At 41.9% G+C, this 23,785-nt stretch overlaps 1 protein-coding gene across 1 annotated transcript in view; it reads left to right on the top strand.

Moving 5' to 3' along the window:
* Positions 1-296: 296 nt before the first annotated feature.
* ITPKA (inositol-trisphosphate 3-kinase A) overlaps positions 297-23,785 on the top strand; it is a 41,566-nt gene continuing 18,077 nt past the window's right edge. Inside the window, exon 1 of the mRNA XM_027642180.1 lies at positions 297-1,001. Coding sequence (XP_027497981.1) covers positions 498-1,001 — 504 coding nt within the window. The 5' untranslated portion in view covers positions 297-497. The remainder of the gene's footprint in view (positions 1,002-23,785) is intronic.

The following is a 23,785-nucleotide window of genomic DNA, read 5'->3' as shown; positions in this document are numbered from 1 at the left end:
CCCGCGGGCGGCCGGGCGCGCCGCCCTGCGCAGCCGCCGTGCCCGGGGAGCCGCTGCCCGGCGAGGGGCGGTGGGCGGGAGGCGGTGCCGCTCGGAGGTAAGGCGGGGGTGCCATACCGGGACATCCCACCGGGACATCCCACCGGGACACCCCGAGGCCGCTCCCCGGGGGCCGCCTCAGGGAAAGCGAAACCAAAAGGAGGGTGGCGGCGGGAAGGGGCGGGCAAGGGGCTCCCCGCGGCGCGTCTCGACTCGACTCGCTCCTCCCCTCGGCGCCGAGGCGGAGCGGGCGGTGGCGGCGGGCGGGCTCAGCGCGCCCCCATGGCCCTGGTGCTGGGTCAGCGGGCACAGTAGCCGCCTCCGGCTATTCCCGCGAGCGACTCAGAGCTGCCCAGGGAAGGCAGGCTGGAGATGCGCCTCGCCTCCGGGCTTCGGGCTGCGGCCGGAGACTGAGCCACAAAGAAGTTTCCCTGGCGGCGGTGGCGAGGCGCTCCTCCATGCACCCCTCCGGCCGCCGATCCTGGAGCGCTGCTCGGCAGGCGCCCGGCGCCGACCCTGCCATGGAGCCCCGCGCGGGGCTGCACAGCAGCCCGGAGCTCAGCCGGGCCAAGCGGCTGAGCGTGGGGGAGCTCCGCTCCCTCTTCGAAGCTCGCTGCGCCGCCGTCGCTGCCGCCGCCGCCCGCCAGCTGCCTGACCCGGCGAAGAGGGGCTGCCGACGCCCCAACGGGGTGCTGCCGCCCGTCATCCCCCGGCTCACCGTCACTGCCGAGGAGAGCGAGGAGACACAGAGCAGCCCCCAGGCGCGGCCGCCGCAGCCGGAGGGCGGCTGGCTGAGGACGGGCAGCTCGCTGCACCTGCAGTCCCGCAGACTGTCCAACTCCTCGCTCTCCTCCACCGGCTCCTCGTCCCTCCTGGAGGACTCGGAGGACGACGTGCTGAGCGACACGGAGTGCAGGAGCCAGGGTATCGTGCACTTGGAGCACGGCGAGGACACCAGCCAGGTAGGGAGGAGCGGGGGAGCGGTTCGCGCCTGACGGGGCTGCTGGGCGTCTCACGGACGCCTCGGGGCCACCAGGCGCTCCCGCTTGGAGTGAAGTTTCCGTGACCCAACTCCACGCTAACTCCGGGAAACTCCTGTCCTGGGGCCGGCAGCAGTGCAGCGCGGTACACAGGCTGTTGCGCCTGTTGGAAAAGCGCTGCTGCAGGTTGGCTCTTCTAAAACCCGGCCAGGTGTGCGCTGTGGAATTGTGCTTGATGTCCCAAGAATACAGGGAGATGGTTTTTGATCATAAGTGAGTTGTTCTTTCCTTTTTTTTTTTTTTTTCCCCAGTCTCCTGTGTCAGATGTTCAAAATAAAATTTTTCCAGGCACTTACCAGCAGGTATTTTTTTATCTCTTTCAATCCTGGAGTCTGTGGTTGTCAGTTTTTGAGCTGCTTCTTGCTGTGAGCTTGACAGGAGATGGGGAGGAGCTTGGAATGGATAGAATGCATGCTTTTGTCTGTTCTGGCAGCAACACATTCTTCTCAGTAAATCCCCTCTGTAATTTGGCAGCTTTCATCCTTGAAGTGCACTTTTAAAGGCACATAGTTAGTTGCTTTTTCATGGTCTTTAATGTATATTTGTCTGACTCCTTAGTGTGCTTCTGAGGCTTTTGTACCTGAAATATGTAGCTTTAGTGAATTTCCCCTCCTACCTTTATTGACACCACAACTTAAATTGTTATTCTACTGCCAGCTCGTGGGTCCTGAATTGTTTTCAAGCAGAACATATGCTTTAGTAAAAAACGTATAAGGAAGAAGTAATGCAACTTGTAGGTGATACCTCCAGCTGGACTTTTCTCATGGTAATTATGGGTTTACTACTTTAGAGGACACATAGTACAGAAGCTAAAATGCTGTGCACAATATTGGTTTTGTTTGCATCAACTTGTGGCCTGTTTTTGGAAGAGGAAAAAAATAAAAAAGGTTTTGTACTTTGTAATGTTGAATATCAAGAAACCTGTAATAATAATATTTAATTTGTACTTTTGATTCTGAGATAGAATCTGGTTTGTAGGGGAAAAAATTACTGTCATTTTGCTTTCTTTTCTAAAATACATGCTGGGCTAGAGGGGATTTTGTGAAAGTAGCAGGAGAATAGAAATTAAAGATAACAAAGAGCATATCCCTGCTATTGCAATGGATGTATGTGTGGTTAATGGGGAACAAGAATTAAGTGATGACACTTTAGCAATACGGAGAACTCTGAAATGGCACTGTGGCATCTGGTTAACTTGTTTGTGAATATAGATTGAAGTAAAACTGATTCTTCAGACAAGAAGCCATGCTACCTCTAAGGTTTTGCTTCTGCATCTCTGGAGTCATTGGTATTGTATGCAGTATTGAGTCCTAAATGATTAGAAGTGTATCCTTCCCTGTAACCTGACATGCATGTATCTAATACAGCATAAATGGATGTGAGTGGTACTGCTTTCTTCTAAGAAATTTTTATAGTCACCTTTTAAAAGCCTTCAGTCACCTTTTAATTACAAGAAAATAAACTATTAAAAGAAGCAGATCTTTAACAATGATTTATAGACAAATTAAAAATGTCTCTATTATAAATGTTTTAACTCTGAGAGATTGTCCTGTTCATTAAGGTGCCTGGGAAATTAGGAACTTTGATAGTATTGTAATAATTCAGTTTTTGAAAATGTTTTTGCAGTTTTCTCAAGTTTAGCGCAGCTGCAGAATTGTTTAGTGTCTCCTTTGTAAAGTAAGTATTCACTCAACTGGTAGAATATTTGATGTTTTAAAAGGCTGAGTTATTTTTCCATACCTGCAGTCTAAGGGAAGATGGGACAAACTGCCCACCATGAGCCTGCATTCTGACTGATGTTCTTTATTTCATTATCCCTTCTGTGACAAGTTGTCAAACCAGAGCAGGGACTGGTACCTCAGACTCTAAACCAGCAGAACTTCATGGCACTGCCTAATAAATTAGATGGGCCAAACATTTCATCTTCTCAGTGAGAGCTCACGTGGTTCATCCCTACCTTCCTTGCTGCATTACCAACAAATCCCAGGAATCTACTGTTTCCCACGTGGTAAGGTACACTGCCCTTCATCTCAGATGGCCACACTGTTTGCTTACCAATACCTGGAGGTATCCAGGACAGTCTTGTTCTTGTGTTTGATATCTTCTGGTACTGGACAATGCTGTAACACCAGCAATTACTGCACTCAGCTACCTAGACTTGACAAAAAACGTTTCTTTAGTGAAGTAGGGAGTTCATACCATGCCAAAGTAGACTGTGCTTTGAATCTCTGAGGGTTCAACTTTACAGGATGTGTCCTTTCTACTCTTAAATCTCGAGGCAGGATGAATAAGTGTATTTTAGAATGGAAGGCTTTGGGTTCAAGGCAGGCACATACATGTGAAAATAACTACAAATTTTGGGATAACCCAAGGAATGATATTATATTTTCAAGAGTTTATTTAGAGGCATTTTGGCACATTTTGTTCATATTTGTTGATTTTAGTGTATTTCAATAGGTGAAGGCTTGTTCTCAGAGTGGAACACAAAGGATAGAGACTTTTCTGAAGGAAACTGAAATCACAGGTGGGCCAGACTTACTGTTTTGACATTTGAAAATGTCCCTTGTATTGGGGAATTTCCTTATATTTTTCTTTGGAAATGTTAGAAATTAATTTTGAGCCTGGCATCTTATGATTAAGCTCAGACCAGTGCTCAAGGAACTGCTGGGCTGTCAAGCCTACCAGGCTCACCAGTACCTAGCAGGGACCTTGGAAACTTGCCCAGGACTTCAACTGTGGGAGCAGAAGTTCTGATAATGTTCCCGTTATCAGGGCTTCAAGGCTTCCATCTGCAGATCCAGGAACGTAAGCTGAAGAAGGTCCTCCCAGGCCTCTGCAATGTGCTGACCTGGAGATTAAGGCCCCACTGAGTCTTTGAAATATTGTAGGCTCTCGGGCAACCTGTGCAGGACCGTGTGAGAGATGGGAAGCTCTGGAGCCCTTCCTCTGTATCCAGGGATTGCTGCCCGGCAGTTCTCAGGCCTTAAATCCCAGGCTGGTATGCCTGGGAGTGCTGTCCCTAACTGTATGCCTTGGAGGACAGTTTTCCTTGGCAGCTCACTTAGTAAACAGCTCTCCAAGAGGATGAGTGATTCAGTAAAGTGTTTCACAGAGCATTCCGGGTTGGATAGATTGACACTTAATGGCAATGTTAAATTTTTGTTTCTTATTGAGCACAGTATGTGGGCATGTCCCTAGAGTGTTAGGGCCTGTATTAGGAGGCATGAATACTTTGGGACTAATGGCTGACAATGACAGTGCAGTCCCAGTGTGGCTCCGCTGGAACAAAATGACGTTTTCATCTGGGCAGGCCCACCTTTGAGAGAAGCTCAGTGGGTGGTGTTCCAGCTTCTCTGCATACATTACACATCATTTTGCAGTAATTAACAGAGACTTTGGAATCCAGGCTCTCCTGGCTTTCCTGAAGGAAGACCCTTCTGACAGTGAAGAGTTGGAAGTGTGAGAGAAGCCTATTCTGTTGTCGTCCTGCTCCTTCAACTTATGGTTCAGTGAAAACCAGTTGTGCAAAGAGGTGCTAATGGAATTAGCATAATGCCATAGTTGAAGCTTCGTCAATCTTGGCAGTTAACTTTAACGAAAAAATATTGATGATTTTTTATATAGCCAATTGACAGAATAGATATTACCCTATGGCAACAGCTAACATTCCTGCCTTCTCTTGCATTTAAATGGGAAGCATACTTTTGTACCCATGCTTCATGCCATCTGGGAGGTGTATACACACAGTTGAATCTTGCGGTGAAAACACCAGTGGTGCATTTATAGTAATGGAAAGAGTACAAGAGCTATATATTTTTGTCTTCATTCTGTGAATGAGCAATTTTAAGAAATATGAAGTCTGGTTAGCACCTTCTTCATTGGGACAGGGACTCTAAAAAGTGGTTTTCATAGAAAATAAACACCATGATAATGTACAGCAGCCTCTTGTCCTCTTTATAGGAGAGTGTTATTTACTGGATAGAAACATGCCAAATAAATCTACTAATTTTCATAACTGTGACCTGTCATTCCAAATTCCTAGAACTGTAACCATGAGAACAGCTGACAGTTTTCTGGAGAAAAAGCAGTTCTGTTCTTGCCTGCAATGATACCAGTCCAGAAACTTTGGGGGATAGCCATTAGTGAAACGTATATGGTTTCACTGATCTTCTTGCCATTATTTTTTGTGACACCAAGTGCCTTAAAAAGGACAAGTGTATAGAGAGGCACACACACTTAATAACTAACTAACTAAATTAATAAATACAGTCTGAAAGTTTCAACTACTTTGGCTCAGGGGTGGGTTACATAAGCTAATGCAGTAGAATAAAATTGTTATTTTTAAAGGAAGAATAGGAATGAAGGGATGACATAAGTAAGACTGTTAATGGGGTTTTAGCCTACTTTCAAAAGGAAAGGAAGCTTGTATAATCACTCTATCAATTCCATTTTAACAACTTCAGTAGGCTTCAGCCAAATTTGGCAGTGGCATAGACATCTCAAAGTTTCTTCAGGAACTCTTTGAAGTTCTGCAAAGCTCAGACTCTGGGTGGAAGAGAGGAAACCAAAATAAGTGCATAATTTTTCTTGTCTGGGGGAGAAGGTGCAAGAGGAGTTAAGCAGTTGTCTTCTGTTTTGCTTATTGACTAGCAAATTGGTATGTGCATACTGGCTCGTCCATAGGTGCTTACATGCTTGATCCAGCTGCAGCAGGTAGTGTCTCGTGTACTGAGGGTAATTAGGAGAAGGCATGGAAGGCAGTATACAGTGCTGTGGGCTGGTGAGGTTAGGGAATATGGAATGTGCTAGTTAAGGGACAGGGGAGAAAGGTGATGAAATTCTCAAGAGCTGTGGAAATGTGAGAGAGATTGGAGGGCTTTTGAAACAAATTTATAGAGGACAGTGACAAGCCGTAGATACTCTTATCAGAGTGCGGGACAGAAGATACCAGTCAAGTAGAAACCAGGCTTCATTAGTTTGCTGCTCATGAAACAGCTACTTTTAAGGGAGTACCTTTCATGCTTCTAAAAAAATCCAGATTTATAATGACAGTACCATATACTGAAATCTTCCTGTTGTATACTGAACAAATATGAGGTGAACAGTAATGTTCCACATTTGCACGTTGCACAGTTATTGGAACAAATTCTGAATTGAGAGCCACCTCTCAGTTTGAGGATGGATTCTTTACCACTGTACACTTACTTGAGTGGTGGAGTGTATCAAAGCATCAGCAGTATCAGGTCTAATGGTGACTGTTTATTAGTAATGTGGATTCTTGTCTATAAGGAAATGAGTTGGCTCTTACCAAATCACTTGAGAGAGATTCAGTTAAGTGTCTTATCAGTTAAGAGTTTCTGACTGTGGAGATGGTAACTTAGAGGTTACAAGATTCTTGTCTTTTGAATCCATTTCACCCTGATAGATTTCATTTGTCAGATGTTAAAGGACATCTTGTTTGGGCATACAGTTTAAAACTGAAAGATAATTTTTTTCTTATGACCTGTTGGATTAGGTATGTTGTAGAAGTTTCTCTGTATGCGCACTTTTACAGTTCAGACTTCCTTATAATACTTATTACAGCTGGAAAGAGAGGAAAAGAAATAACAGCAACTCCTCATCATTGGATGATGCATATTTAAAGAGGTCACAGCATATTTTTCCTCAAGCTATCATTGACTGAGCAGATTTATTTCTGAAAACCTATGCCAGTCTCAAAAGGAATAAGGGTAGTGGCTGGAACAATTGTTTTGAAATTTTGCATGTATATATATATTTGGGTTCTGACACTTATTACCCTGTTAGACTGGTTTGATTAGGGTGAACAGTTTTTTAATTCATTAATTTAACTACCACATTTAATTAATGTGGTAGCTAACATTCAAAAATAACCTCAAGTCACATCTAAAGTTTATTATAAATGGAATGTGTTTAAGTGAGTTTGATTAAATGCTCACAATGGGATGGAATTAAATATAGTTAATATTTCTCAAAGCTGAGAATTCATGCTGTGTTTATGTGGTAGATAGTTGTTGGTTTAACAGTGACTGTGAGAAGAACTAAGGATCATGATACAACATTTTGTGGTGATTATCTATAAAATGTGATGACAGAAAAGGTAATATTAACCTTACCTTGGAAGGAAAAAGTGATCTTATGTGCAGCAGCAAAGTCACTGTCTGTCTCTCTTCTACCTTCTCTGTCAGTGTAGTTTTTGCAGAGAAGGGGGTCTGAGGCAGAGAGAATTGGCTTGTCAGTCCATGTTTAGGCTTGTCAGTCCATAGGTTGAAACTGCATTTTTAAGTGCTCTTCTCAACCTTCTCTACCAAAAGAGCTTCATCTAAAAGGCTTACAAGTGGGGCAAGATGGCATTGTCTGTCCATAGCATAGCATACCTGGGGAAAAAGTGTGTGTAGGGGGGGCTGAGCAGATGTTAATCTCCATCAGCTCTTTCTGAACAAAAGCATAGGGAAGAGGGAGAGGCTACCTGTCCATCCAGTGTCAGATTAGCAAATACACTGGGATGTTGTTTCTTGTTTATCTTGGGATAACACATAACCAGCAGCATTGGAGTGGATTTTTGGATTCGTAAATGCTAAGCCTCTTGCAAGGGATGAAATTTTCTCTTACGTTCCAAAATATGGAGGTATGAGATTGATACTGTAGAAACCTACCCTGAACTCATCAGGTCTGGCTATTATTGCTTGTTACCAAATCTTCTATTCCTCAGCAAGCTTGGGAAGAAGTTAGCCAAAGACCAATTGACAGATCATTTGAAGCAGTTGTCATAGACTTGACATGATCCAGATTTAGAGCTTGGGACAGAATCTCCAAGCCAGTTGGTGACTATAGCAAGCATGACACAGATGCTGCTTTGTGGGAGCTTGGCATTAACCCAGAATCCAGGAACACTCCATATCTGCTGGCTGAGATATTCAAATAAGGTGGTGCAGTGAATGCAAGCTCTTTAAACTGTTTACCCCAGCCCACTGATACCACCTTTATTTTACTCATGTTCAACTTCAATCTGCCCTTCTTATTCAGCTTTCTGTCCTCATCTGTACTTGAGCCACATTCATAACAGAGGTGTGGTTGCAGATGATAAACATATATAGATACGTGTTGGGTCTGCGTGTAATTGGTACTGAAATGTCTGTGATTCATAGTCCGCCAAAGGATTACCTGTTTAAGAGGAAGCTGGGATGTTGCAGAATTGTGTGAATAAATTAGTGGGAATGGCACAGCTTACTTGTGACATATCAGAGGAAACTACTGTAGTCTTCATACAATTTTCATGTGATAAGAATAATGCCTCTTGATAAATGACATTGAACACTGCATAGAAAGAGAATACCAGTGATGGTAGGAACTCATCATTCATTATCAATACAACTGATTCTGTCTCCTGCTCTCTGCCACATTCCAACATAGATATATCTGCCTTCACTACTCTGAGCTGCTATAGAGAACACAGCTTTCTTTGTGTCTTAGCTCTTTTCAAGCAGCTCCATGTAGTTGAGGACACTGCAACAGTTCTTCTCAGTGATGTTCACTCTAGACAGCACATCTTTTCTGTGCTCTACTTTTTTCTGCTTCCTGTGGTGGAATGCAGGCTTCTGCTTCTCACCTTTGAGGTGCTGGTGCTCGTCAAAGTCTTTAGGGATCAAATGGAGCTCAGCTGTGAGCGCTGTGCTCAGCCAGCCCACTCCAGACACAGGAGGTGAGCTTGAGGAGGCTCAGCTTTGCACGAGGCAGCTGTGAACTAGGTTTTCCTGTATGAGGGCCATCTCTCACCGGCATGTTAACCTGGCTAGCCAGTGCTGGCTCACTCTGCGGCAAATGCTTTGGAAATGGAGGGAGCATTGTTGCCATGTATCAACACCTTCTATACTGGAACCTCTTCAGATGCTCTGAAAATCTTCAAAGATCCTCTGAGCATGTGGCACAGGTAGTGGTATTCTCTTGTGCTTTCAAGTGACCAGTCTTATGGGCAGACACATTGTGATGGGTGGCTGCATGATTCTAATGCAGGCTAGTCAAGAACAAAACTTTGGAGATAAAGGAGGTAAGAGGGTTGTGATGGGTACAGGATATGTACAGGCAGACAGAAGGGGAGTGATTGGAAGTGGTTGGGAGGGCTGCTGGAAAAGCAAGAGGAAGGACTAGAGGGAAGATCAAAACTTAACGGGCAAGCAGACTATTATTGCTTTAAAAATCGAGGAAAATACATTTTCAAAAAAAGCAGATCAGGAGAACGTGTGACAACTAAATTAAGAAATCATCAGTCAAGCATTGAAAGTATATGTAAGGAAAGAACTCAAGTGCCTGCAGTGTGGGTATATTAATGTTCTACAGTCTTTAATTACAAGCCGGCATAGCACTCGATGCACAGAATTCATGACTTTCAACTGTTTTATATTTCCAATCAACTCAAAGGACAAGTTACAGTTCCATAGTGACTGATAACATTGCAGGACCTCTATTTTTTCATAGGTGGGTATGCAGGAGATCACAGGAAGAGAAAGACTGACTTTCTGATTTAACACTGCTGAATGCTGATGTGGAGAACTACTTGGCTTTCACAGTGTCCCTGGGAAAAACTAGGCAGGTTATTTACACAGACTGTCACCATGCCCCTTAACTGTATTTTTCTTATTCTCCTGTTGACTGACTTGAGAGTGTGGGTCTTACTAGCAGAAATGCTCAACATTTGTACATGCAACCCAAGTTAATGGGAGCTGTTCTACAACACTGTTCTACTGTGTTGTATGACACCAGGTATTAGGAAAAGCAAACTGACATCTGAGATTAAGCTTTCAAAGTTAGTGGGTACTTTTCATATTAACCTTTCTTTCCTTCAGTATTTTTCCTATAAGATATAAATAAAACAATTCATGTAACAAGATTGTGAAAACAGATTCACTAAAATTTGGAAAACACTCTACGACTGCAGTGATGGCTGTCTTAAAATGCCACACACAACTCAGTAACCATGTTTACAGTAGATTTTCAGTAAGTGAAGTAAAAATGGTAAAGGCAATGAGGGCAAAATAAAAAAATGCTGCTTTTTATAGAAATGCTGCTTATTGTGTTTGTTTGCACTGAATAAATAGGAACTACAATATGTTATTATATAATTAAAGACTGTGTCATAAGCTCTGCAGAAAGGATAACTTCTGTATCAAAAACCTAAATTCTGCTGATTTCTAACTTTTGATACTCGGTTTTTCATTTAAGACATTTTTAAAGTTCCAGTGCAAACGTAATTCTGCATCTGAATGCGTTCCAGTAGCTGAAGGTGCTGACATATGGCAGTGATGTTTCATCCTTCTTCCATTTCCAAAGCACGTGCTGCAGAGCAAGCCCAGCACTGGCCAGCCTGGTTAACTTGCCTGTGCTAGAGAGGGCACTCACTAGAGTGCTGTACTTAGACAGGCTCTTCAAGCTCTGTGAGAGATGGCCCTCTTGTATCGGGAAAAACCTAGTTCACAGCTGCCTCGTGCACGGCTGAGCCTCCTCAAGCTCACCTCCTGTACCTGAAGAGTCAGATAGCTGAACACATCCCCTATAGATGAGCTCCATCGATCCCTTGTGTGTGCTGTGCCCAGCAGTCTCCACAGAACGTAATTAAATACTACTGAAAGCCTACTGTAAATTAATTTGAGGTTCTTACAGTTTGCCAGATTTGGTCAGGTTGACTTCTGCTCTTCAGAAGCAAGCTTCTTCTTCAAAGCTTGCTTCTGCTTTGAAAACTCCGTTCTTCCTAGATTTCAGGCTTCTTCCTCAAAATTCAAGGTTAAAAAGCTTTTCAGAGGATTCATTAGCAATTTTGTAGTGGGGTCCATATGAATCTTTTTATAGCCTCAGAAACAGCTGAAGTTTTTTTGGAGTTGTTCAATCTGAAACAAACCAAACACTTTTTGCCATTTTTGCCCTTCTTTGAGGTAACTTAGAACAAATAACAAGAGAATGAAACAGGAAGAATTCTTGTGCATTGGTGCTTTGGTGGCTGTACAGGACATCTGGGTTTTGAGACCCTGATCTTCTGAAAGAGACAGAGCTAGAACAAGTCTGTATGGCATCTGTATTCTTCTCTATTGTTGTATGCTTACGTGATGCAGTAGAAAGGATAAAAATCTGTGTGAACAGTGTTCTTGCATGCAGATTGGCTGTTATCTTCAGTTGAGTTTGAGTGGGTTGTTGGCTAAGTGCACTTGACCTGAATGTTCTAATCACTTTAAGCTCTGCTTGCTGTGGGCTCCCTCCTTTGCCACCCATGTATGTTCTGTAAGAACAGCATCATCAACCCTACAAAGGGTCAGCTTTGATCAGAGGAAAATGTAATCTGAAGAAATTTAGAAACCTTCCTATGCTTCAGCCCTCACTTTTCCTAGTGGAAAATGCTGAGTATCAGAATTTTAAGATGATAATTGGATACAGTTTGTATTGTCTTGGTCTGTGAAATTCAGATAAGGAACTTTTTTGCCTTTTTTGTGCTAACCTAGAAGGAGTAAGCAATGAAATTCCAAGGTACTCATTTTAGTACAGATCCTACCATTCTGCTGAAAAACCTATAAAGGATTTTAAAGTGAAGACTCCTGACTTCCAGGTGCTTCTGCTTATCACTTGTTCATCACATAGCTACCACAGGCAGTCAGTAGTAAAAATAATGAAGCTGTATTCTAAATATGTTAGGAAGAAGTGAGCCTCTAGAGTTCTCTCCACCCTAGTGATCTGTCTGGATCTGGGCACTAATCAGGCCCCTATAACAGTTTCATGACTTGTTTTCCCAACATTTATAGCAAGACCAGAGAGAATGTGTGCCTTCAGCAAAGAGACCAGGAAGGGAGGAAGTTATGCGCTCTCTAATAGCCCAGTGCATGTTAATCACTATGCCAACAGTCTCCAAGGCTTTTTCCAGCAGTAGGACTCGCTGACGTCCTGAGCATGGTTTCCCATTCCAATGTTTAAACTGGAGTGGCAGAAAACTAATCGTATTTTTTCTGTCCCTGTTTATCAATTGGGACTTTCTGTGTTATCTGTAGAAATATGTCCTCTTCCATTGCTATAGTTTTTTGTCTTGATCCTAGTCTGCCTTTTCAGTCCTGATTTTATAGGCAACAGTCCTGTCTGGGACAGGGGATGGCTATAGGATGAATGTAGCCGAGTCACCAATATTCTTTTTACATTGCATTCCTAAAGAAAAAGGGCAGACAGGGCAGTAAAATTTTGGCTTGTGAAGTAACTTCTCTGCATGGCTTGTTCCCCTGTGCCCAGTTTAGGTTATCAACCATCTGCAACTGACATTTCAAATTTCTGTTTTCTCTTTGTCTGTTGAGCCCTGGTATTGATGTTGGTTGCTCTTGGGTTCTGCTACCTATGTCCAATCTGGCACAGAAGCTGCTGCTTGCTCCATATTTCAGGAGGCTGGTGTAGGTGGTTGTGCGAGATATGGGAGTGTGGCTTGCAGTTCTGTTGCTAGGAGCCAACAGTATAAAGTTCTTTGAAGTTTTATGGGGGTTTTTTTGTCTCTTTTACTATGAGATTAAAATTTTGGTAGATACGTTGTTTATATAAACTACACCCTGTTTTTTTTACTTTATTTTTAGGTGAGTTTACATCTTAATAGTTGGCAATTGATGTTTGTCCTTCTAAAAATGTGGGATATGCAGTATCCTGATCATAAACACATGTGTTTACCTTTAGGGCAGAGGAAACATGCTCCATAAAACACATTCGCTATTGTTCAAACACCCACAACTCTTCAGGAAAACAGATGCCTTGTTTCAGTTTCAGTCTTTCGTTGAGTCACTTGTGCTTATGTAAGATGTGAATTTGATTCTCTTTCTTAAGACTGCATTATGGAAATTGAAATCTTAAATAATCCCTTGTCTCTGGGGCTACCTACTTCTGATACGGAGGAGGAATTCAGCTCGCCTCTCTTATGTTGTTCTGCTAACATAAATTCTCTTTTGATCCTGTAGTTTTGCTGAAGGGAGAAATCTTTTCTCTGGATTCCTTACATAGTTCTTAGGGCTGACTTGGGGCAGGAAGAGTTTCTCTAACATTAGGTTTGCTCCAAAGACAAACTACTACCTTCTAACCCTCTCGCTCAGATGGTATGAAGTGAAGGGTCCTCATTTCCATAGAATTTCAGGTTTATTCATCATTGCCATGTTCCATTAATGGCTCCCATCCTGCCTGGAACACTGGCCTCACTTGTTCTGTTCTGATGCTAACCTAAATAGGAATGTGGGTTTTTGTTTGTTTTGAGTTATTTTGTTTGTTTGTTTGCATTTTGGATTTTATATGTTTTTGCTTTAGTTTGTTTTGGTTTTGTCATTTGTGGTTTCGTTTTTTTATTTGTAATTTTATTTTGGTTTTTTTTTGCTTTTGAAATCCCTTCAGCATAGTTGCTTGGAATAATCTCACAGCTAAAGCTTAGAGTTATTACAGTGGTTGCTGAGGGATGTGACTTTTTCCAAGGTAAATACCACACCCCACTAAATAATAGTGCCTATCGCATGTTGACACTTGCATTCCATTGCAAAGGGTGGGCCGTGTTTGAACAGTGGAGTGCATGATAGGTGAAGCAGTAACTGCTTATGCTTCTTTGAAGGATAATGGAGGTGTGAGTTTGGAGGAGATGAGGAAGGAGAGATGGAGTACTGGACTTTGTCTTGTGATAGATTAGAAGAGCAGATGGCAAACTGCTACCATTGTATGTCTGATCTGTTTTTTACATGACGTAGTTTTAGACTAATAGTCCTTTTCACTTACCACTATGTTGCTGCTTATTTGAGTACCTGACTGTCTTGAGTGCCTCTAATTTAGTTTACAAGCATTAATTACTTAAATTATTCAATAGTGTTCTGAGATAGAGCTGTTACAGCCTGCAGTTGTGGGAACTGGAGCAGAGAAAGAACATATGTCTGGACCTAGATCCCATATTGAAACAGTGGACTTTGGTCAGGTCTTTTGCAAATCAGTGTCTGACATTTTAGGATGTTAGAAGCTGAATTATCATGGTAAGAAAGAAAAAAGTTACGTAAGAACACTTTAAAAATCAATACCTATCGGTAATATCTCTATATGTATGTGGCTATATACATGCATGTGTACAATAATTTTAAAAACCCTGATTTGTGGACAAGTATTGGTGTACCTGACTTAATTTTCTAAATGAATGTTTTAATACCTTTTAGGAAATGGAAATAAAGCACAGAAAGGGTTCATGTAACTTTCTTCACTGTCCTGCAGGACATAAGTATCATAAGACCACTGATGATGAACCGTCTTGGGGCTTATGACAATGACTCCTTTCAGAGTATTGCAACACACTGACACTGGCAGCAGCCCAGTTCTATCTTGGTGGCAGGTCTCTCCTGTGTCTGAGTTAGACCCTAATTTTACAGGCATTTGTTTTAAAACTCACTGATACACCAGATAGCCCTTTTCTCATATCTCACCTGAATATTTTGGGTTTGTTATGAATTAAAGCCATTTGTTCTTGTCATTCCCAGTGGTCATGGAGAACAAGTGACTGCTCTTATAGTTGTGAAACCTTGTTGTGTATTAGAAAACGGTTGCCATGCTTGGTCCTTTCAGGATAAACAATATAATTGTTTTGGCCTCAGCAATATGATGACTGTTATTCATCCCTGGATTTTCCTCCAGTTTGTCAAAACTTTCTTGGAATAGCAACCAAAAGGAAGCACAATCATCACAGATAACCAGTAGGTATTTACAGTAACCTTAATTCTGTCCTTGTGCTTCCTATCCTTTCCTACAGAAAAAAAATTAATTATAGCACAGTAGTCTCCCACTGTTACAATGTTACATTTCTTTCAGGCAGAATCTCAGTGTTTTATGGGATATGGCTTGGTATGAGCATGGTAAGCTTTCAACATGTGTCCACTAACCCAAGCTGCTAGGGATAGGAAGAGAGGAGTCTGATGATAGTGTTTTCTGGTGAGTAGGAAAGTGTAAATAAAGGATAAGCATCAAAATTTTCTTTATTTCTCTTTATCTGTTCAGACTGGAGATTCTCCTGTGGCCACTGAATCACTGGGGTGTTGAACTGGTGGTGAGCCTAGCCCCAAACTGCTGGGCAGGCAGGACAGAGCTGTATCTCCAGGTAACAGTCTGCACCAGCATAGCAAGTAAGATAAAGCACATGCTTCATCTTCCCAAGGTCACTCAGGGGAGGTTAGCTTCTTGAAGTTATTTCCTGGCTTGTTGCCAGAACACAGTCTCTCTTGATGTTATGCAGAAACTACGCCTGATTTAAATGAATTGGTACTTGTACATTTGGATTTGAGGTCATGCATGGTTCACAAATGACACGTTTGTACCTTAATAAATTGTGCTTATGTTTTAGGCTAAACCTATTTATTGGTCTGTGTATAGATAAATGTGGATCTGTTTGGGTTTTAAGTATGCCCAAATATTCATCCTATTTGGAACTGATAATGCTATTTCCTACCTAATAAGATGTTAGGTTTATTTTATCATCTAAAGTGCTGTATTTCTAGATGTCCCTTTCTCATAACTGGTGATGTCAGTCAGCGACCCACGACAGGTGAAGGAGAAGTGGGGGATGGGCAGAGAATTATCAAATTGCTAAACTGTTTCTGAAAATTTAAACTGTAGTTGTTTTGGAGGTTAAGAAAGATTTCTTTCCTGCTACCACACCATCTGCTAAAGTGATGTTTGATTTACCACAAACTTTTCTGGGTGATGGACTGCCTGAATAAATCTCAGATGTCTGGGCTCTGAAAGTGAGTCAACTTTCCTCCATTTACTTCTTGGATAATAAAATTTCAGTTTCCAGCAAGACTGATGTTCTGGCAGAACCCTGGTACAGGTAGAATGTCTTTGGTTCAGTTTTCCTGTGTGGGGACAGGTGGCAGAGCTCCATTCTGTTAGAGAACTGGTGTCTTTCAGAGCAGAGCACAAGCTGTGAAAGTAGAGATAATGGCTATGTTTAATGCCTGCTATGAAAGATAGACAGTTCAGTATCCCTTAGAACAGAAACTGGTTATTGTATTAAAATAAAATGTCTTTCAGTCAACATATCTGTGAGATAAGGAAGCCCTTGTGCCAGTGCAGCTTTAAAGTCATCTATACTTGACTATTTTGTCTTTTGGCCTGGGAATAATGTAGAGGTTGTAGATATTTCAGTTGGTTATAACCAGAAACAAAATGCCAACCTTGATTCCTGTAGAATAGTCAGCAGACTGTGGCTCTTGATGCTGTTTCCAGGAAGGCGAGCAATGCTTTTCTGTCTTTGTAGTTCATTTTCCTCTGATTTGGAGAGGAATTTGCTCCTGGAGTTACAAATAGAACCCAGGTGTGGAGTGGGACATAGGATTTTGTGCTCCTAATAATTTAGTCTGATATCAACCATCCATTTCTCTTAACCTTCACTTCTTCCTTTAGCCCAGGCACAATGAACACCCAGCAAGCCTACCAAGTATCCTAAAGGGTAACAAAGCCAAATAATAGGTGCATTTCACTGCATGGTGGGGCATGACAGAGAAGAAAACACAGGAACCTGAGGCTTCTGACTTGCAGTGTTCTTTCTGCTTATTGCATTAAGTGTTTCTCATGACTCTGAAGATTTAGCCCAGCCCATCATGAGTGCAGAACAAACAGGAAATAGAAACCCTGCAGTCAGAGGATACACCTGCCAAATGCTGGTTGAGCAGCTGTGGCCCTCACCCATGGCTGAGTGCAAAGCCAGAAGCATCAAGGGCTAGGTACAGGCTGAGTGCTGTTTCTCCTCAAAGGTTTGGAGGCTAAATGGTGAAAGAGAGGGAGGGAGAGATGAAGGTGTAGTCACAGTTTGCCTGGCAGTCTGATGAGAGGTGTTGATCAGGAAGCTGCTTGTGTAGTGTGCAAACTGCCATTCTTTAGGAGCACACGTTCTCTCTTGCTGTTATCAGTCTTACAGCTCCAGCTGGCACTTGCACAGCACAGGAAGATCAATTGTGTGACAAAGCAGTGAGTGTTATGTTCTCTTGGGGACTGTAGCAGATACAACGATGGTCAAGGCTGCCAAGGCGTCCAGCAGGTGGAGATTGCTCAGGGATATCCTTGACCAGGGACAGGGTTACACTGTTTGTATTCCTTGAGCGACAGCTGACAGCATTTGAAGTAACGCAGCTGCCCTGGCAAAAGGCCAGTTGCAGTGATTTGGCCAAATTATCAGTTGGCATTGGTTGCCATAGCACCTCAGACAGTCTGAAGAATGATGCCGTTGCATGTCAGGGCACAGACTCTGTAAAGCTGATGCTCAAAACTCTGGACTTTGGACCAGGCTATCCAGGTGTAAGGTATCACAGAGCAACATTCTGGCCGTAAATACCTTTTTGTCCAGGAATAAATAGTCACTACTGTGCAGATTAGTATTTGTGTGCATCAGGAACCTGTTTCCTGCCCAGGACCAAGAGAAGATGAAATGTGGTAATAACAGGGCTAAGTCAGCTGCTGTAGGAGCCTTACCCTATCTTGGGAGCTGAATTAAGTGTTACACTCAGAAACTTAAAGATTTGTGTGAGGGTTTGCTCACATACGCTTGGGGAGCATTCTTCTTGACTTGCTCTTTCACCTCCCACCCATTGAGATCCTTGTCTCAATTTGTGATTCATGTGTGATTCAGCCAAGTGGGTAGTAGACTTGGCAGTAAGAATCTCCTTAGCTTGAGGATTCCACAAACCTTTAATAAGGGGCAAAAGCACAGAAACAAGCTGCTGAAAGTATAAAGTAAGTGCCTTGTATGACAAATTCAGGAATTTTTGTTGTTGTTGTTATTTGGAGCATTTTTGGTTTAGGTATGGGAAAATCTTGTGCCTTGCTTCCCTACACATAACTTTTGTGGATATTTAAGTTGTATTTCTCCCAACAAAAAAAGGGAAAATTGTCATGTATGTTTCACTTTCTCCATGTCTTGTTAGGTGTTCTAAGTTTCTTCAAATACCAAATGATCCCAAGCCTAGGAGTTGTTATAGTCTGGACAATTAGAAAAAAAAAGTAATGGAATTTTGATTAACTGCAATGAAAAGCTTTTACTATCTGCTTAAGATATTTTAAAAGTGTGCATGAACATGTGTATATATCTGTATATATTACTAGGAGAAACACCAAGGATAATTATACTTTGCTTACATTTGGCATAAAAATGTCTGCTGTTTCAAGATCTGGATCTGACCAAGTCAACTGCCTGCCTCTTTCACATCTGCAAAGACAATTATACTAAGCCTCAAAATGAAAAACTCAAAACCAGAGTCCCTTGGTAGGCAAATTTTGTGACTGTAACCGGAAAGATACTGTGTTGCTCAGCAACTCTCACTATAATTTAAACAATTTTTTTTATATGTATAACATCACTCAAATCCCCAGTTGTCTCCATGAGATGATGGGCTGTCCCAGAACTGTACTCCCCTGAAAAAATTAAACCCCTAATAACCACTGGTTATTACACACTCACTGCTGTGAGGCTGCGCCCATGGAAAAGTCATTAGTATGGGGAAAATTATGCTGATAACAACTTGTCTTGGTAGAGTATTGTGATTTTGACAAAGCAGTAGATACACTTCAGTTGCTAAAGTGTTGTGTGATTATGTTTTTTAATAGGTTGTAATTATAGTACTGTAGTTATTGATTACATTCACAGAGAAGCAAATCTAATAACGGTAATTAAATTAGGCTAGTAACTATCTTGGTTGTGGTTTCTCAAAATTATTTCTTACGAAGCTTTTCATGGTAGTGGCAGGTGTTGACTACGTTGAAATAAGTGAAAACAAAGTTTTGTTTGGGCTAGGCTTACTTCATTAAGATGATATGGTTAGTAACTTTGGAACTACATTTAAGTTCTTTACCTATATAGGTCCAATAAGTCAGGTCAAAACCAATTCAAATAAAGTGACAAACACTAATGAAAACAGAGAACAAATCTGAATATGTTAATTTCATTTTCTAAATTATTAAATAATTGAATAAAATGGCATAGAGAATTGAGAAAACAAACTAGCTTTTGAACTGATTTCAGTTTTAATAAACTATGATAAATAAAACAAGGGTTTTGTAGATAAAATTAACTCAGAGGGTTTTAAAATCATTTTCAGTTAAATAATTGTGTATACTATAAAAAGTAAAACTGGGGGCCAAGAAGGCCAGTGGTATCCTGGGGTGCATTAGAAAGAACATTGCCAGCAGGTCGAAGGAGGTGATCCTGGACCATGTACTCAGCCCTAGTGAGGCTGCATCTGGAGTGCTGTGTTCAATTCTGTGCTCATCAGTACAAGAGAGACATGAGCTCCTTTAACAGGTCCAGAGGAGGGCTATGTAAATGATTAGGAGACTGGACTATCTCTCATATGAGAGAAGGCTGATGGAGCTGGGCATGTTCAGCCTTGAGAAGAGATGACTGAGAGGGGACCTCATCAATGTCTATAAGTATCTGAAGGGAAGGTGCCAAGAGGAAGGATCCAGGGTCTTCTCTTGGTAGTACCAAGCAATAGAACAAGAGGCAACGGCAGAAACTGATGCACACGAAGTTCCATCTGCATGTAAGGAAGAACTTCTTTACTGTGCAGGTGACTGTGCACTGAAACAGGTTGCCCAGAAAGGTCATGGAGTCTCTGTCGTTGGAGATATTAAGAACCGTCTGGATGCAATCCTGTGCCATGTGTTCTGGGATGACTCTGAGCAGAGAGGTTGGACAGATGACCCACTGTGATCCCTTCCAATCTTACCCTTTTTGTGATTCCATGAAGCAATAATAAAACTGTATGAGATACACAGAGTTTAAAAGGAACAGTTATTAACAGAGAGTGACCACCTGCTCACACTACTACTTCAGACACCTCTGAGAGTAATATTACGGACCTTATGAGGATTTGTTGTGTCACTCAGAGTAATATTGGTGTTAGTGTGTGACAAAGAAGGAAAAAGGAAGAGAACTGGGGGCAAAAAAACCCCCATCACAGCAAAGTGAGCCACTGGAGAATGACTAATACTGCGCACAGATAAGTCATAACTGATACCCAGTTTAGTAATTCTTAGTGTTAGTTTAGGGCCTGCTTGCAGGAAGGCAGTTCCAGCTACTGGTCTGATGCGTTCCCAGGTGTTACTTTTCCAGTCACTATTACTATGGTTACTGTGCCCCGAAAGAGGCCAACACCCATCACCTTCTCATGTACTTGCTGCTCATTGCCTTGGTCAAGATCCCCAGGCAAGGTGTTGCTCTAGTGCTTTTGCATTTTTGGTACATGGCTCTTACAGGATTATTTTGAAGTGCATGTAGTTACTTTTTGATAATTATAGTTTTCTGTACTCCTTTCAAGTCCCTGTGGAGGAACTTTGTTCCTTCTAAGAGTTAGTGAGACACTGAGTAGGCAGTGGCAACCAGCCTTATAGATCAGATTTCAGCCCCCATGTCCCAGAGTGGCAGAATTTAGCCTAAATGATGTAAAGACTTTAAGAGAACAGTAGATTATGATGACTGACAATTAAGTACTCTTTCTTAAAGCCTTTTAGGAAAAAAAAATTACAAAAAAACCTTCTCATTTTCCTTTTGTTTCTCGCTGTCGTAATCGCTCTCTGTAGGCTTGTGTAGGCTTTGTACTAGTGCACAAAAAAAGACAACAGGATCTCAGATAAAGAAACTGCTGAAATATTCCTGGAAAAAAAGGATTCAAGGGTCATTGTTTACTGAAGTCTAGTAGAATTTCCATGAAGATTTACAAGCTCAGGCAAGAAACTAGTCCTCTACTCTGTTGCTGGTAGAATCACGGACACTTTAAAGACCCTGTTGATTCATGTTAATTTTGGTGTTCTTTTGTTCTTTAGCTCACTGTAGTTTCAAGTAGTGTGCTAGAACTATTAAAGCTGAATTACTTCCTTTTTCTGACAAAAAGATTTTTCTTATACCCCCTCCCTCAATACTTACTAATTTAGATACGATTGATGTTTTCAATTATTGTAATTGCTGAAAAGTAGTAAGTGAAACAAATTCTTGTTATGTGCTTGTCAAAGCTTGCCTGAGGGTAGTTACATATGTTTAAGGCATTCACAGAACTGAGACATTTGTTTTCATTTTTACCCTTAAACAAGGGAGAGATTTTATTTATTTTTCCACAGAACAGGAGAGGAAGGTTCAGGTCCCTATCCCCCATTGCCTTTAGAGTGGTTCTCCTGTCCCTGAAGGGATTCAGCATATGCTCGAAGAGATGCTGGTTGTTCTGTACTGCTTGTAAAACAAGAAGAGCAACCAAAAAAACACCACCCAATTCAGGGAATTTGCACTAATCTCTTCAGTGAGGTTGGCTATTAGGATGTTATAGCCCTTGTCCTGAAATGGTGGGAGGATTTCAGGAAAGCCTGGTAGTCCCTGGAGATTAATTCTTGGGGACAGTGAGGTCTGAGTTGAAACCTCTTGAAATGGATGAAACACCTCCCAGTGATTTTAGTAGTTTTTTATCGGGCAAGTCCTGCTGGTGTATTTGTGCAGGGTCCCTTCCAACTCAGCATATTCTGTAATGGTGGCTGTGCTGCTCCATCTTAGTAACATACGAAGTTGTGCGCTCATCATGAGAAAAGGCCTGGAGAAAGCTGTGCTCACAGAAACCAGTAGCGCTCAGTTGCTGCTGCTCTTTGCTCTTTCTTAATGGGTAGACATGATGGCAGCAGCTACCTTTATCCAGGGTTGAATAGGCTGGGAATACTTCATCTGGCATCTTGTCTGGATATGCTGTGCTAACACAGTGCAAGTGTGCCACATTTCCTGCGTGGATGTACACTTCTCTTCAAAACCGTGCTTCAAATTCAGAAAAGTGGTTCGAAAGAGTAATTCAGATAGCAGATCAATGTCAGAGAGCAAACCACAGTCCTTTGCGTGCATGGTGGCTGCATTGCTTGAATTGGTTCTCCCATTTTCTTCCCTGAATTTTTGTCCATTTGCTGACAGGGATACACTTGCCATGTCACAGCCTGTCACATGGGCTGACCCATTGGCAGGCAGCTAGCTTTTCCCCTCTTTGGTGTCCCACACCTTTTATTGCTTAGGGAGGTTTATATAGTGTGTCAGTTACAATTCACACTGAGTAATTTATATGCTGAATTTTAGAAGGTTAATACTTTTCATGTTTGTCTCTTGACTCTTTTGGAATGCTTTCCATTTTACTGTTGGAAAACTCTCGAGTATATTGATCTCAAGAGGCATATAAAACAGCATCAGTGATGTCAAGAGCATCTGACTCGGGCAATCCTGAACGCAGATACAGTGCAGAGATATCTGAGTTTTCACTGGGAATATAGAAGAAATGAGGTCTTGGAGAAATCCAGGCAGAGCAGAAGATCGTGGAAGACTGAGCAGGAATCTAGAAGAAACAGGGACTGAGAAATAAGGACTGGAATTACAGATGGGCAGTGGTAGAAGCCCTCTTTGACATTGCAGCATAAAACAGTGATTTGAAAAGCACATAATACCATTGCTAACAAAGAAGAAGAAATCTTGCTTTAGAAATAGAAGTGAGAAAGATTCCTCCTACAGCAGGCACAAAGTTTTCATCTTCCCACTCATACCACTGCTTCAACAGTATGCAGCTCTGCTTGCATCCTGGCAGTTTGTATCCTGGTTGAGTTAGCTGGGAGACTGGAAGTCGCAGCAGAGGAATACGCAACTGCTGAACCCCTGCCGATGGCAGCATGCTCCACAGCATGGGTCTAAAAGCAGTCCTTTCCCTCCTAGCTTGAGCCTTATGCTTTCCCTGTCTTGAGGGGGGGGGGGGGAAAGGGTTTGTGAAGAAATTATTTAAAATGTTTAAAAAAGTAAATAAAAATTGTCAGTGTCTATTTATTGGATGAGCAATTTAAACATACTCATCCAAGGCACCTGTAACCTAAGCAGCCAAAGTCCACTTGAGCTGGGGCTGAATTTGGCCCGTTGTCTATCCTTCACACCCACAGTACAAATAAAAGCTGCAGCCTCTTAGAGTTTGGTGGGAGGGAGAAGGTGGGAGAGCCACTGGAGTGTGATGTTGCATTGACAGTTGATGTGCATTCCTTGAAAACCTGTGCTCATTACTGGTGGATATAGCAGTATGACAAGTCATTGGGAAAGAGGATGCAGTTTGTTAGAAGTGGAACATTATGATGAATGTATTATGATCTTTATGGAAGGATTATGGAGCAATGCTGACTTCTGATTAAGGGATGTGGAAAAAGCAGTGTTACCCTGAAAATTTGTATGGGATCTTGAAAAACTAAATCATCAGGAGGAGTTATATTCAAAGGGGTCATTTTACTTCAAAATGATGTTTACTTTCAGCTATTCTTTAAATAACTTGGGGCTGTGTCCTTCTGTAGTAGAAACAGCAAAGTAGACTAAAGGACGTCTGCTATCACTTAAATCTGGCAAATAAACTATACAAAAGTAATATATCTTTGCTACTTGAATAACAATATTTACATTTCACTTTCCTCCAGAAGGAGTCTATGGACATGTTTAAGTGGTGTGCAAGAGTCTCTCTCATCCTCATTAAACAGCAGCTAGCTCTGCCATAGAGGCAAGTTGCTGTTTAACACCACAAGGCTGCAGTTTGGAACAGCTTAAGACAAATAATCTAAAATATGCAATCCAAATAATATAGCATATTGAAAGGGTAATTTAAACCTGCAGAAGTTATTTATGAAATTGGAGT

This window comes from Corapipo altera, unplaced genomic scaffold (genome assembly GCF_003945725.1).
Source record: "Corapipo altera isolate COAL_440 unplaced genomic scaffold, ASM394572v1 23b, whole genome shotgun sequence".
NCBI classification, from domain to species: Eukaryota; Metazoa; Chordata; class Aves; order Passeriformes; family Pipridae; genus Corapipo; species Corapipo altera.
This window is presented reverse-complemented; position numbering and strand designations above follow the sequence as displayed.